General features: G+C 35.3%; 1 protein-coding gene across 3 annotated transcripts in view; it reads left to right on the top strand.

Moving 5' to 3' along the window:
- Positions 1-15,633, top strand: part of Umad1 (UBAP1-MVB12-associated (UMA) domain containing 1) — a 236,490-nt gene extending 220,857 nt beyond the window's left edge. For all 3 annotated transcript variants that reach the window (XM_076861541.1, XM_076861534.1, XM_076861547.1), the window contains one exon: positions 13,884-15,633. In XM_076861541.1, coding sequence (XP_076717656.1) covers positions 13,884-14,141 — 258 coding nt within the window. In that variant the 3' untranslated portion in view covers positions 14,142-15,633. The remainder of the gene's footprint in view (positions 1-13,883) is intronic.
- The last annotated feature ends 222 nt before the right edge of the window (positions 15,634-15,855 follow it).

Consider the following 15,855-nt stretch of genomic DNA (forward strand, 5'->3'; position numbering starts at 1 on the left):
CTTCTTTGCACTTCAGCATTCCCCATCTGTTAAAATGGAGATTTAAATAGTACTTACCTTATAAAGGAAAAATTAAATGAAATAACACAAATGAAGAACTTTGAACAGTGACTAGCAAGTAAATGCTTGTTTAGTGTGAAGTGGTACCTGTGGTAGTTGAAATAGGCACACTTGGGCTGGGGCTGTAGCTCAGTGGCAGAGTGCTTGCCTAGCATGGGTGAGGCACTGGGTTCAATCCTTGGTACCACATACAAAATTAAGCTTATAAAATAAAGGCATGCTGTCCATCTACAACTACAAAATAAAATAAAATAAAAAAAGAAATAGGCACACTATTAGAACCTTCCAGGTACTCAGAGTAAAGTTAATGGAACTAAAATCAGTGGTATGTATCAGGGCTCTTCTAAATCATCTAATTTCCAACTTCAAAGGCAGATCATAAATTATTTAATGTCTTCAGAGAACGCCCATCCAAAACTTACCTGTAGAGAAAGCAGGGAGGGAAGAACAGAATCTCTTTTGAGTTCTAAGTGTAGTTTCTGTACATTTCAGAACACTTGAAAATTACAGGTTAGGCCACTTTGACAATTAAAGCCACAGCATTTATTTCCAGGAGCCTGAAGAAAAGTCTGTAGTAGGTTCTGAAATCAACTGCCTAGAAACTTTGGTGAAATATCAGACCTTTGAAAACTACTGCTCAGATTACCAAGAACCACCACATAAAACATCTGGATCCTAGAGAGATGTGCCATCTTGTTTCTTGCTCCCACCTATCTTGAAGCTTCCCTGCTCCCTGGCTCAGCTATCATGAAAATCAAGCTGACTTGTGGTAGAAAAGAACTAAATGGCTTTTCCCCATCACATCTCCAATTTCAAGTTAGCCAGCAGATAGATTATGCCAATACTTTCTTTCACTCTGGTAGCCAGTCATTTTCTACCTCCAACAAATTGCTTTCTTTTATATGCATGCATCTTTCTTAATCCTCTTTTCTCTCCAAACCTTGCCACCAACATCAGCAAAATCTACTTTTATCACCTCGCTATTTATGGGAATATAAATTTTAAAAATCGTCGTACAATTCTCCAGATTTCCTAGAACTACTTCTCATGGAAATACTCCCTCCTCAATGAACTGAGGTCAAAGATCTTGAAAGTGCTCCTGAAATCCTTTTAGATTCTCTGTCAAAGTTCAGCTCCTCTAAATTAAATTAACTTTTTTTCAAGCACTGGCATTCAAGATAATTATAATATTTTTTAGTTTAACTTAAAGCTATTGTTATTATGCTTATGATACTAATGTTTCTACATCTATTTATTGCACATATATATTATCTTATTGTGAACTCATTAGCCTGAGAATATACTTTCTTTGTTCTTGTTGTTAAACCATAAATTGTGTGAATGAAGATAAGTATATTTCCTACTTATTTGTTTCTTATCATAATCAATAGCAGTGTGAAATTAGGAATTCTTTCATTGTAGGAATCCTTTTCATAATGTTTATAGTATAATTCTGAGTTGTGATCATCTCAAGATGTATTCCCCCCATTCATTAATCTCTTTGTATAGTTATTATTTCTATTTATATAAGAGCTATTTCTGTAAAAAGTGTATTAATACAGCAGATTTGGAGTCCAATTCTATTTAGAACCATGGTGCTTTGCAACTAGACATCTGTCCAATTATCTCAAGTTTCAGAGGAGTAATTGAAACCCAGAAAGGTTAAATGATTTGCGTAAAGTCATATGGTTTAGGTAGAAGCAGGAGTCACTGGGACTTAGGTATAGTGCTCTTCCTAAGTCTGATGTACAACCTGAAATCTGCAAGCAATTTGATGTACAAATAACAGTATATATTCTGATAATTACCTTCTTCTCCTACCTAAAGAGAGAGAGAAGGAAAGAGAGAGAGAGAGAATCCTGAAAAAGCATGACCCTAAGAGTCCATTATACATTACCCAAATTTTCAATTGTTGATATGAAAGCATTTTTCCACTACACTGTGTATTTTGCCTTGAGAAATTCCAGTCATTTACGTTAAATTTGTTACTCTGTTGAAGCATTATAATTTTAAAATTTTACTAATATGTATGACCTTTCAAATTTTCTCGTGATTTTTTGGAAACCATCATGGCCCATTTTTATCACTTCTTAGCCTTATTTATACTGTTTTTGGGGGCAGACTTTTCCCAAGAGCAGGTAATGACATCTTGTACCCTTATAATGACATACAACAATTCTGGGGTAGAGTGCCAGTGAGTCAACAGTCTTAGTGATTAAAAGCTATTGAAAACATGATTGAAACCTGATTAAACTCAGATTTTAATTCATAAAATAATAAGTTGACACAATTTACTTTAATTACATTTTTTCAGGCCCAGCAAATTTTGTATTATAAAAATCTAAAAACAGGGGCTGGGGTTGTAGCTCAGTGGTAGAATGTCCGCCTAGACATGTGAGGTGGTGGGTTTGATCCTCAATGCCACATAAAAATAAACAAATAAAATAAAGGTATTGTGCCCAACTATAACTAAAAAATATTTTTTAAAAAGTCTAAAGACAAATATACTAAATGAATTTATAGTTCAAAGTAAGCAGGAATCATGGTTTGTGTTTCCCTAACTTCAGGATATCGCTAGCTGCCCTTCACATAGTAAATACTCAGTATTACTTTATTTATTGAATTCTGATAATCCTGTTAGAATTGTTTCCTAGCTTTTTCACCTAGTTGATTATACTCTAGCCCAAAAATCTTTGGTCCTACACGTCAAAAGGTAGGAAAAAACCAAATGTCCATCTAGCAAATAAATGAATAAACTGTTATATGAGCATACAATGGAATATTATTCAGATTTTAAAAAGGAATAAAATTTAGATACATGCTACAACACGTATGGATCTTGAAAACAGATACTAGTGAAATAAACCAGACACATAATGCCCGATAATATATGATTTCATTTATACAAGATACCAGAATGGGTAAATGCATAAAAACAAAAAACATAATAAAGGTTACCAGGGCCTCAGGAAAAGGAAGAATGGGAAGTTTTTATTTAAAGTTTTTATTTAAAGAGTTTCTGGAATGATGAAAAAGTTCTGGAGATGAAGGGTGGCGATGATTACATCATTATGTATGTAGTCATGCCACTGGATTATACACTTTAAGATGGTTAAGATGGTAATTTTGTGTTATGTATACTTACCATAGAAAAAAAAATACCATCCTGAGTTCACCTTGAAATGAAATAATAATACATTCTTTTGGATTCTGAGTTTGCACCAAAAAGGGACCCTGCTTCCTGCCATTCTGAATGGCTCCTTCATTCTCATGCTGGGGTGGAAAAAACACAGCTGTATTTACTTTTCCAATCCCATCTTCTATTCTGAAATACAACCTTTTTGCAAATGAGAGCCAAGGTCAAGTGACACAACTTTCTGCTCACCTCTTCAGTTTGCCAAACATTGTTTTTCTAGTAGAGTTCTGGGTTAGGTGCAGCAAGTGTGAGTAATACTATCACTCCTGTGATCTCTGAGTGGAATTTAATAAGCCTACCTTCATGATTTCCATTCTCAATTTGATATGACATATTTCCTTTCACTTTCATCAATATATGAAAATTCAGTTACATATTCACTGAATATGTAACACATAATACATGTCCAGGTGTGTAGACCATTCCACATGTTAAATTCAAATTACAAAGAAAATAAGGCTTTTCCCGTCTAATGTTTCTCTTTTTTCTGAAGAATTTAATTGCTTTTTGAGATGAGAGAGTAAATGAGATCTTACTGATAATTGTCTTTGGATTTGTGCTATGGACATGAAAACGTTAAGTACATAGTAAGAATTTGTGTTTTTATATAATAATGTTAGAAATAATGGCAAGACATAAAATTTTCAATATAAATTAAGGGCAATAAAATGGATTAACTTTTTGTCCTAAAACAAAGGCCATAGTATGAAATAATTACATTCATTATTCTTTTTCATAATATTTAAATGTTCCTAAAAATATATATCATACTTAGGATATAAGAATTTTAAATGATCATTTTATCAGAATGCACACCAAAAAACACAGTATGTGACTATTATTTAAGATTTTAGGATTTTTGTATTTCTGACTATTATTTTTCTATTTAGTCAAAATTATATAAGTAATATCTAATTATATAAAAGCATCAGTACAATGTAAATATTTATATTTTGAGCTTTAAAAATAGAATGTATCCATTTTCTCTCTGTTGTATATGCAGACAGTTAAAGTACTTTATTGTTTTACAAAGTGAAAATCATTCATTTGAGTGAAATTAATACTCAGCATGCTGTAGAGACATACAGATCATTTTTCATTGTTTTCCTTTGAAATTATCTGGAAAAAATATAATCTTGTTTAATTATGTTTGGAAGAATTTGAATAGATCTTTAAAATGAAAAAGGCTATATAAATGGGAAGTTTAGAAGAATCCAGTGTGACTAATAAATGCTATCAAATTCTTCAGAGTTATGGTGTACATAATATGCTCGAAGAATTTGTGCACAAAAGCCTAAGCCATTTTGTAAAGTTGGCTGTGATCAGATACTGTAGTTTTCTAAACATGGCTACGTATTGAGGCCAGCTTGGTTGATTTAACCTAGTAATAAGATGCTTAGTTGAACTGTTACTTTAAACTCTTTTCTGTAGTGAGTGGCAGGCACAGTCTGTGTTCTGGGACTTTCAGCCTCCACCCCAGGTGATACTCCTCCATTGAGAAATGACTGAACTTAAGTCCTTTAAATTAAAAAAAAAAAAAATTAAAACAGGCAATCTTTGAAGCATTTTTCCTTGATAACAGCCTTTACCTGAAGGCTTTCACTACTTAAGCTGTGAGACTTATAAAGAAAATTATACACAATTCCAGGTAAACATCAGTAAAGCATTTTGTGTGAAAATATATTAAGACGCATAAAATTTACAATGCAGAAAATATTGGAAAATCATTAAGTTTGGAGTGAGGTTGCAGGTAGGAAAAGATCAATTCCATGTTTCAAACATATTGAGTTTAAGATGGTTGATGGAATATCGAAAAGGAAGTGTATAGTAAGAGTTGAGCATACAGGTCTGGAGCTCTAGATAGAAATCTGGGTTCAAATGCATAAATCTACTTACATACGTTATCTACCTACTGGGGAGTAGAGGAGTAGGGCAGTAGATACCTGAGATAGTTCATCCAGAAAAAATGGGTTTCAAGTAAATGGCACAGAAGTCAAGAAATAAAAACTCAGGGAGTCACTAACCTTAAGTACAACAAAGAGGTCATGTTAAGATTAGTACTTTGACATCTTCTGAATTTAGCAAGACAGCAATTATCAGCACCTTTTGTGAAGCAGAGTCAGTACAGAGTCAGAGAAAGCAGATTGCAGCCAGTGAGTGGTGAATAGCAAGTGTCAACAACTATCTCAGCCTGTACGTGGGAAAAGCAGAAAGGTGGTGTGTGTGTTAAGTAGATGATACACTAATGGGCAATATAGACTTGAGTTTTTTTTAATGGTTAATTGCTTATAGGAAAAATGAACAATGAGGAGACACAACCCAGTTGATGAAGCCAGCAGGGAAGAGTGAGGACAGAATGCATCTGCAGCACCAGTGATGAATTAACTGTGGGTAGGAGGGTGGGTATGAACACAACCACATTTTGGTGTAGAACAGAGACAAAGGATTCTTACCAGACAGTTCCTATTTTGTCAGAGGACTAGGAGGCTGGCCCTGCTTCCCACAGTGAGGAGGAAGGTGGTGGAGGGCTAGAGAAGAGAAGAGGAAGGTGAGGTATGTGCTATAAAGCACAAGGGGAAAAGCCGACTGGGGGCATAGGAGCTGTCTAAACAGCTTAAGGTTGGAGAACTTGAATTTCTACAAACTAACTTTAAAACCTTTGTTTGACTGTTTGTTGTTTGTTTTTAATCACTGTGTCAGGCTTTTGCACTTGTACGTGCAAACCAGTACTAAACCAGCATCCCACACTGAACAGTTTCTTGCCTGGTTTCTTTCCTAAAATGCTTCTCTTTCCCCATTTCACTGCACCCCCACTCTAGCTGGCTAGTACAGAAGGTTTTCCGGCTTCAGACAAGCCACTTTTCTAAGAATATATGGAACAGATTACAGAAGCAAGTGACAGCCTGCTTACTTCCCCTTCTTCACTTACATACATTCAGCTGGAGTTCTGAAAAGAGGAATTCAGGAGAATTTTTATTTTTTCTTTTTTAAAAGGAAGATGGGAGAAAGCAGGAAGCGCAAGAAGGTGGAAGTAGCAAAGGAAAAAGAAAGAAAAGGAAATAAATACTTAAGAAAAAAAGTTGAACCAGATTGTGAACTGAAATGATGTCAGAGACTGGAAAAGGAAAGGGAGTAAAGAAAATATCTTCTTTACAGCATCACTAGTTTAGGAACCCTCACTCTGTGGAGAATCAACACCCAGGCCATATGGAAAACAAGGTCTTCTGAGAACTCATTTTATCGCACCTAGTTTTTCCATAATAGCAGCAAAGTGTTCTGAGCTCTTGTTTGCTTCTTTGGCCTAACCCCTTGATTTTAAAATCAAGTCTTGACTCGGTGGTATAGCTTAGTGGTAGAGTATGTGCTTAGTAAGCACATCCTTGGGTTTGATTCCCAGTACCAAATATAAAACAATAAAGAAAAACCAAGTCTGAGTACCTAGAGTATCTGAGAGATAAGAGGACTAGATTCAGTTAAATTTTTAATATATTTAATGAGTGCTTACTATGTTCAGATACTGTTCAGGTACAGGGAATTTGGAAAAAAAACAGGAAACGGTCTCTTCCTCTGAAATATAAATTCATCCGAAGTAAAAGGAAACTATTGCTTAAGGACTTACACAGATGCAAGAGATCAGTCCTCTGACTTTTAACAGCTAGTCAGATATTTATTAGCAACCAGCTTTTTAGAAAAATAAAAAGCTTTGAGTACTCCCTTAACTGTGTCATAGCTTGTATCACCTTATTCTAACTTCTGTCCCCTTATGCTTCTAACTCAGATTTGACCCTCCACATTGCTCCACCATTGAGAATCTGATGTAATGCAAGCAGATACCAGCTGAAGGCAGAATAGAATGGATAGTTATCTGGGGAGATAAAGTGACAGTGTTGTTGGTTCTGGGTATTGTTCAAAGAAGCATGTCTTTTATTTATAGACATTAGAATTTAAAGGTAGAGAAAGCCAGAACTTGGTATTATCTTTTCTTTGTGTAACTCACTTCCCAGAAATATGCTTGATACACCCTACCTTCTTTACATGTAAATTGAGTGTTGGTGGATGTTTTACACTTTGTTTCCTAGGGTTTTAATAGGCCTTTTTGCTATTTTAGTGAAGGGTGGTTTCTAAATTTTAATATTTTGCTCTTATAGACATTATCTGAGAAATGGACTGCAGAAGAAAGCAGGAACCTTTAAGAGATGCCAAATATGGGTGGTTTTATATAACTTAAGTCTTCATAATTTAGTTGGGCATGGCTAAGTAGATGAGGACTCCAGTTGTTACCAAGTTTGCAAATTTGGCATCTCCTAATAGATTTCATTGTGGTTATGGGGATTTTGTGCCAGGAAAAATATAGTTGTCTGTTCTTAAACCTGAATTTTCTTGCTTTCAAACACCCAGGAGTGAAGTTTACAAGGATGCCACTAACCTTCTGTTGCTCTGGAGAAGTGACTTCATTTTTATAAGCCTTTACTGAAAAGTGTTATATGCCTTGTATTCTTGGAGTATGTTTTTTTTCCTAAGCTCTTAGAAAATTTTACAGATTGAAGCTCATGAATCTTTACAGCCCCTCTACAGGAAAGGAAAGAATAATGCCTATAAACCTCTTTGAATTGTTTGAAAGAAAGACAGCAGCATTTAAGGAACTAAAAATAAATTTGGCCAGTCTATTTTGTAACAGATTAATTGAAAACCAAAAATCATTTTTACATAAACACATGAAAACATCCAATTGTAAACTATTTGTTGTAATGATATAGATCAGGAAATTTATCCTTAAAATTAAAATATATATATATATATATATATCTGACACGGCATACTCATATATAAACCATGTAAGGGCAAACACTAATCTGGAAAAAAGTTTTAAAACTAGATTATATGCAGGAGCTTATACTCAGAACCATTATCATAGCAGCATTCAGTGAACAAGATTAATCACAAAAATAACGATTATCCTTTATGAACATAATATTTGAAGTAATTTCCTAAAATTTGGCTATTAACCAAAAGGTTAATTGATTCTTTTCTTCTTGCTCCATTGTGGTTAACATACTAATTCTTCCTATTAAAGACCCATTTTATTATGCAAATGAAAAAAATCACAAGATGTTGTGTCTAAGAGAGAGGGGGCTGCTTTTTGCAGGGGAACTGGTGCACCTGTTTCAGCCCTCAGCCCCCACCTCTGCTTCCACTGGCTGCCAAGCTGGTGACTTACTGATAAGTTTAGTGGGTGTGGGGTCCCTGAATTTTGACTCCCATTTTCTTTGTGACTTACTCTTGTTTAGCCTTATAATTTCTCCCTTTCCAGCTCTCAGCATGCCAACAGCAGCTGCATCATGGCACTCACCCTTCTGCCAAGAGGGCAGGCAGCTCCTTGGAGACTGTAATGTTGTACTCCAGCCAACCGTTAAGAGATAGATGCCGGAGTAATACATACAGCACAGCTGAAATTCAGATCATTCTAGGAGGCATTTGGTAGAACACTTTGTCCATTATATTTTTAAACTAAGTAAAATGTTTAAAACTTTTATTTTTTGAAACATTTTCAGACTCATACAAAGGTAGAATACTGTAGTGCATTCCCACACACCTTTATGTCTGCCTCTTCAATTATCAACTCAATTATCTTGTTTCACTGTCCATGGTATTTTTCCCATGGCTCTACCCAGACTGCTGGTAGATTCATTTTCAGGGATAAACTTATCTTAAATTACAGTTGCTCTTCTATCCCTTTTCAATCTGTCTGTAAGACATTTGATTAGACTTTTCTTCCCAAAGGCAGTCTTTTTTTTTTTTTGTCCTTCTAAATTAAGCCAGGATATGCTTCAATAGTATTTTTCATATTTTCTAATACTGTCCCCTGAATTTTCAAGGCTTTGTTCACTTTGTCAGTCTACCCACAATGTCCTGGAAATGTACTGGTTCTTGCAATATAGACCATTAGGATCACTTGGATTTGATTCTCAGTATTGTTACCAACTACATATATAAACTGGGACAACTTCCACTTACCCTTTCTGTTCCTCAGTATCCTCTTGTCTTAAACATGAGGCACATGCCACAGACTGTTAGAAGACCACCGGGCTATTAGAAGACTTCTGTGAGTGGATATATTTATAAAGCTAAGATAAAACCTGGCACAAAGTAAGTGTTCAGTACATATGCTAGTTGCCGTCTTCATCATAATTGCAATCATCATCATCATTATCACTACTACCATCACCACCTTTGGTCCCTCACTACTCATTTTACAGAATAGAGGGCCAAGGCTCTGATGTGTGAAGCATCCACCTTCTGGTCAGATGTAGTTTTATAAGTAGAACTTGGCCAAGAAACCAGCCACATGTATCAAATCCTTTATTATACTAGATTGGTTTGCTATAGATTGTCTTCAAGGAATAATGCTCTGACCCATAAGAATGGTTTGGAAATATTATTAATAAAAGCATGGACAAAAGGAATAAATATTGCTGCTGAAGAGTTAGGCTTTGAAGTTTTATGTTTAGAAAGCAGGGCTACAGGTAACATACCTTCTCCTTAGTTGTAAAGGTGAGATCAGGGCGTGATTTGGCTAATGAAATTGAATAACATTATGTACACAACCCAAAAAGAGAGAGAGAAAATTTGAGGACGGAATGAAACTAATAGATCTATGTAAGATTTGCTCTTGAGATCAACAGTAGGTAAAAAAATATTGGGGGATGTGGTAGGGGAAAGGGAAGATTACTTGAACCACCAATAAATGTCAAACACTAAAGGGATAAATGGATTCTAGACTTTGTCTAAAGCCAAATGGGATCTGACATTCCTAAAGTTTTTATTAATTCACTTTCTTTACCCGTGCTAAGCACTATTCTGCTTTCTTAAAAATTTTGCTTTATTTAATTCTCAGAACAATCATGTGAAATACATACTATTACTGATCTTATAATACAGCTAAAGGAACTGAGACAGAGAAGTTAATAGCTTAAGGCAATTTGTTTATCACTAAACAGGAGATCTGGGATTTGTACCTTAGCAGTTGGACTCTAGAATTTGTGCTCTTAATCCATTTTGCTGTGCTACTCCCAAGTAACCAAACCTCTGATGCATACATAATCTTGTGTTATTTTTGGCATACCCAATGTTGCTTCCTTTTCAGTTTTTCTATACAAACCACATAGTGAAGCCCTTTAAATAGTCTGGATGCTCATCATTCCTTACTGATGCCTGTGCTCTTGGCTGACCCTAGGATGCTTAGCATTGTAAGTCCTAGTTAGTTTCAGGAGACAGATCTGTACGTGGATCATTAATAATAAACTTTGTTATAATAAGGTATGTTTACATTTGTTTTAGTTGTAGCCCTAAGAAAGTACACTGGTGTTATTTTCTTGTGAAATTATAAGATGACTACTCTTAATAGGCATGTGTTGAATAACTTGTTTCATTTAAGGTCACTCACTAAATGATATTTGAGATATTTGAGGGGCCTGTTGTAGGTGTTGGGGATGCTTTGTGAAGAGAAGTGTTCCTTCTATACAGGTTTATTCTTTTTTTTTTCAGTGCTGGGTATTGAACCCATGCACTTACACATACTAGGTAGGCAAGCACTCTACCACTGAACTACATCCCCAGCCCCACCCTTCTCTACAGATTCTTCATGTATTTTTCTTAATAGCTTCTTCTCATTAGCTTACAAGATGTCATGATGTCTCCTAACTTAGAAAAAAAAAATCTTTTGCTTCCACCACACCCTTTTAAATACCAACCCATATCTCTTTTCTCATTTACCGTTCCGATGCCTTGAAAAATTGTCTGTGTTCATGTTTATCTCTAGATCTCATCCAGCTCCAGATTCAAATCATATCCTTCTGCATACCAACAGCTCCATTTGATGTCAGTTAGGCACCTCAGACCTTCAGAATAGAACCTAGGTCTCCTGCCTGAGCCTGCTCCTTGGGTACTCTTTCTTATACCTGTAAATATGCCTCCTTCTCATGGCTTAGGCCAAGAACTTTGGGTTCATCCTTGCCCATACTTTTTTTTTTTTTTTTTTTTGTACTAGAGATTGAACCCAGGGGTGTTCAACCATTGAGCCACATTCCCATCCCTTTTTTATTTTATTTTATTTTTTTTTAAATTTTGAGACAGGATCTCACCAAATTGCTTAGAACGTCACTAAGTTGCTGAGGTTGGCCTCAAACTTGCAATCCTCCTCCCTCAGCTTCAGAGTCACTGGGATTATGGGTGTGTGCCACCAGGCGCAGCTTGACTGCACTCTTGTTTCTATGCCCCATCATCCATTCCACTTGCAAATACTGTTGGTTTTACTCTCAAAGTCTGTTCACAATTCAACCATTTCATCTCACCTTTGCTATTACAACCTTCTTGAATCTCACAATCATCTCTGTTCTCAGCTATCTTTCAGCTTCCTTTACTGGCTCCCCAATCCCATCCCCACTGTCTACTGTCAATGCTACAGAGTGATTCTTTTAAGATATCAGTCAGAATATATGTCCTCTGCAACAATATGTTCTTCGTGGTTTTTTTTACCCAACTTACAATAATATGGATGAATCTCTTACATATAATACTGAAAGCAACCCAAAACAAAAGAATTCATACTGTATAATTACATTTATTTAAAATTGAAACACAAGTCAACCAGTCTTTGCTGTTATAAGTAAGGATGGTGACTAGAGGACAGGGAGGTGATTATGATGGAAAAAGAACCATCTTTGTTTTTTCTTGATCCTAGTGCTGGCTGCTCATGTGTGTTCAGTTTGTGAAAATTTAGCAAGATATGCTCTTATAATGTGCCCTTTTCCATATGTATTTTAGACTTCCATAAAAAGGTTTACAAAAATGTCTCTTACAGAAAATTGTTCACCTTTAGACTTAAAGAATTTATCAGAATTTATAGCCATTAGAATATAAGCTCTATAAAGGCAAGAGTTTTGTCTGTTTTCATTCACCGGACAAATATTTATTAAGGTCTAGACACTAAGTATCTGGGATAAAGCAGTGAACATGAGAGGTAAAAGCTCCTTCTGAGAAACAGTAATCAGAATGAGTTATGTAGTGTACAGCAAGGTACAAAGGGATATGGGGAAGCAGAAAGCAGGAGGGAGAGACAGTACAGAGTTGAGAAGGTGAAGTGATAGCCTACAGGGTTAAATATTGGGGTCAGGAAAAGCCTCTCTGAGGAAGTGGCATCCTGGACAAAACTTGGAAGGAGGTAAGGGAAGGAATCCCATATTTCTGGGAGAACAGCCACCTGGTCAGAGGGAATGGAAAGTAAAGTACCTGAGGTAGGAGCAGGCTGGTTGGAGTAAGGTCAGAGAAATACCTGGGGCCAGATTCAGAAGGCTTTGTAGGCCTCTGCAAAGACAAATTCATTCTGTGTGAGATGAAGGTGTGCAAGTGGGAGGGAGTCTTTTTATTATTTTTTAAAAATTGTTGATACACCTTTATTTTTTAAATTTATTTATTTATATGTGGCGCTAAGAATCAAACTCAGTGCCTCACACATACCAGGCAAGTGTGCTACCACTGAGCCACAGCCACAGCCCCTTATTTTTATTTTTGCCTGAGCTAGTTTGAGTTAGATTTCAGCTACTTATAGTGGCAGGTCATTCATTTTAATTTCTGGAAATAGACTTTAGTTTTTGCTATCTCTTCTGTTATTGAGGGATATTTAGGTAGTTTCCAATTTTGGGGTTTATGATGTGGGCTGCCATGAACATCCTAGTGCATGTCTTTTAGTAAACAAGTGTTTGCAAGAGATGTGTCAATTCTTATTTGATGACAATTGCAACATAACATGCTAATTCCAGTGGAAATCAGACAATCCATGTTCAGAACACACATTAAAGGTAATTAACATTAATTAATATATATTAATATAATAAAATATATTAGGATAAATCAGTAAAGTATGCAAGGTGGTAATACAAGACATACCAATTAGATTGCTCACACTCAAGAACTGTAGAGACTAGCTGGAGATAAGCTCTGTGCATATGGAACCATAGTTAACAAGAATACCTCTAGGAGGGCTGGGGTTGTGGCTCAGTGGTAGAGCACTTACCCACACGCTTGAGGCACTGGGTTCGATCCTCAGCACCACATTAAAAAATTAAAATAAAGGTATTGTGTCCACCTACAACTAAAAAAAAAAGTGTGTGTGTGTGTGTATTTTTTTAAAAGAATACCTCTAGGAAACACCAAATAATATTGTTAGCAGTTTGTCCCAAAAGCATTCTGAAGTGAGCAAGATTACTTTGGACTCTGGTATTATAAGAATTTTCAGGGAAGCTGGGCATGCAGCAGAGCCTGAAAGCATCCATAGGAGTTGGAAAAGCAGAGAATAATTTTGTAGACATTATCTGGATTAGGGAAACAGCAAGAATGCCAGATAGTATTTAAGGGACTATAGATGGTCATTCTAAGAGTAGAGTTTAAGATTCATTTTAAAACATAGCACAGACTTGGATTCAAGTAAAGTAAATAATTGCATTCAAATCTGGAAGTATTTATATATTACACATTTCTCAATCATTTTGATGTATCGATGCCACATTTACCATTACTAAACCTCACAGTTCATAAGGTCTAAATGTTTTAAATATATATGTATTTTTAGACTGGCAAAGAAAACTCATCCAGTGTGACTGTGGCAGGCCCTGAGACGGAAAATAAGGCAGGCCAGACTCTGGAGAGCAGCTCACTAATGGCGGAGCTCCTGAGCGACGTACCCTTCACCTTGGCCCCGCATGTGCTGGCAGTGCAGGGCACCATCAGCGACCTTCCTGACCACTTACTCTCATGTGATGTCAGCGAAAACTTATCACGATTTTGGTATGATTTTACTCTTGAAAATTCAGTGCTATGTGATTCATAATCTTCGTTTACATCTTAACAGCTTTAAAATTTTTTTGTATATTTAATCTATTTTATGTTTTTTTGCCATTGCACTCTTTGAAGGCCTTCAGAAAAGCAAGGATGGTAAACCAAATAAAATAGCACCATGTTCATTGTTTTATATATTAGAATAATGTACATTTGTATAAAAATTGAATTCCAGTTCTACTTACCTTCCCCCATGTCATAAATACAAAACTGAAGCTATCCATTTTATAAAAGATTGCTTCAGTTGGCGTCTCAAAATACAACACTGTGAAAAAGAACTCGGGCATTTTTCTTGGTTACCACAACTCTGTAGTCTGAGTTGAAGAGAGAGTATGAAGCCTCTTTGGTTCAGAGGAAGCTTGAATTCATATTATTCACTTCTTCCACAGTGTTTATGAATGAATTCTGGGAGGGGAAAAAAGCTTGTTGTTAATTTCTTCATTCTTGGTTTAGACAAACTGATGTGGGAATGTAAAAATGATTGTTTGCTGAATCAAGAAAATGCTCTACCTTGAGTGGTACACTTCAGCTTTCTTAGACCTGCAACAGTCCTTTCTACCCCGAATGATTTCTTTGTTCTCAGCCTTTTCTGCACTCCCATGTGTGCTATCCAATCACCTTTCCAAAGAACTTTTCCTGCTTCTGCCTCAGTTGGCATTTTCTCTCCTTACACATATGTTCCCAGTGTATGAAGAGATCCACGTTTCCTTTTCAACATCTCTGCCTCCTGAAGAACATCTCATGATGGTATTTAATATTGCTGATAACTTGCTTATTTGGAAATTTGTTGGCCATGATACAGATGGAAATATTTTACTATTATAAACACTGAACTCAGTTCTTACACCTAGGTATGAATTTCAGTTCTTGGGTATCTGTTATTTATTCCAACTAAAACTGAAGAGAACTGCCATTTGTTGATAAAACATAAAGGGAAGAGGTTAATTTGATAGTGAATCTTCTATGCCATGGAAAATTTAGGTCACATTTATTTTTATTAGTAGCAATATGATTTATTAATTCTGTGCCAAACTATTAAATATATTTTTTCACAAAGATGGAGTGCTGTAGCAAAACTAAAGGTACATGAATTATTCAGATTTTAATGTGTTATGCATGTTTGTTTAACAAATGTGGCATGGTCTTGATAAAATGCTATATTATTTAAAGAACATTTCTATTAACAAAAATGTGCTTCATTTGCAAATGTTACCATGTGAAGTTAATGATTAAATTAGATATTTACATAGTTTTATAAAACATCAGTCTAAGAGATATAACTTATTACTGACATAAATGTGAACATTTTGTAGCACTTTTTTAAAGGCATATCCTTTTTAAATCTCCATTTTAATGTACTCTTAAAACTAAATGTAATCATGCAGTGAATTAGTCTAATATATGTGTTAACTCTTGTCTAAAATAATTATACATTTTACTTTATTTATGTCTACCATGTATGCTTTTAATTACTTTCACTTGTCTAAGGAATTGTTATATTTAAATAAATGTGAATTAAAATAAATGAATATTTTGATTATTTTCAGATCCATAAAAATGGCTTTCTTTGCATTATTCATATCTGAGTGCAAGTTTCAGACTCTGTAGGAGGTAAAGACTTAAGTATATAGCTTGCGTAGTGCAGAGAAAAGTATGCAATTTCTTCTTATATATAAATTTCAAGGAATAACATTGAAAATGGTAAG

The sequence above is a fragment of the Callospermophilus lateralis genome, chromosome 1 (assembly GCF_048772815.1).
Source record: "Callospermophilus lateralis isolate mCalLat2 chromosome 1, mCalLat2.hap1, whole genome shotgun sequence".
Lineage (NCBI taxonomy): Eukaryota > Metazoa > Chordata > Mammalia > Rodentia > Sciuridae > Callospermophilus > Callospermophilus lateralis.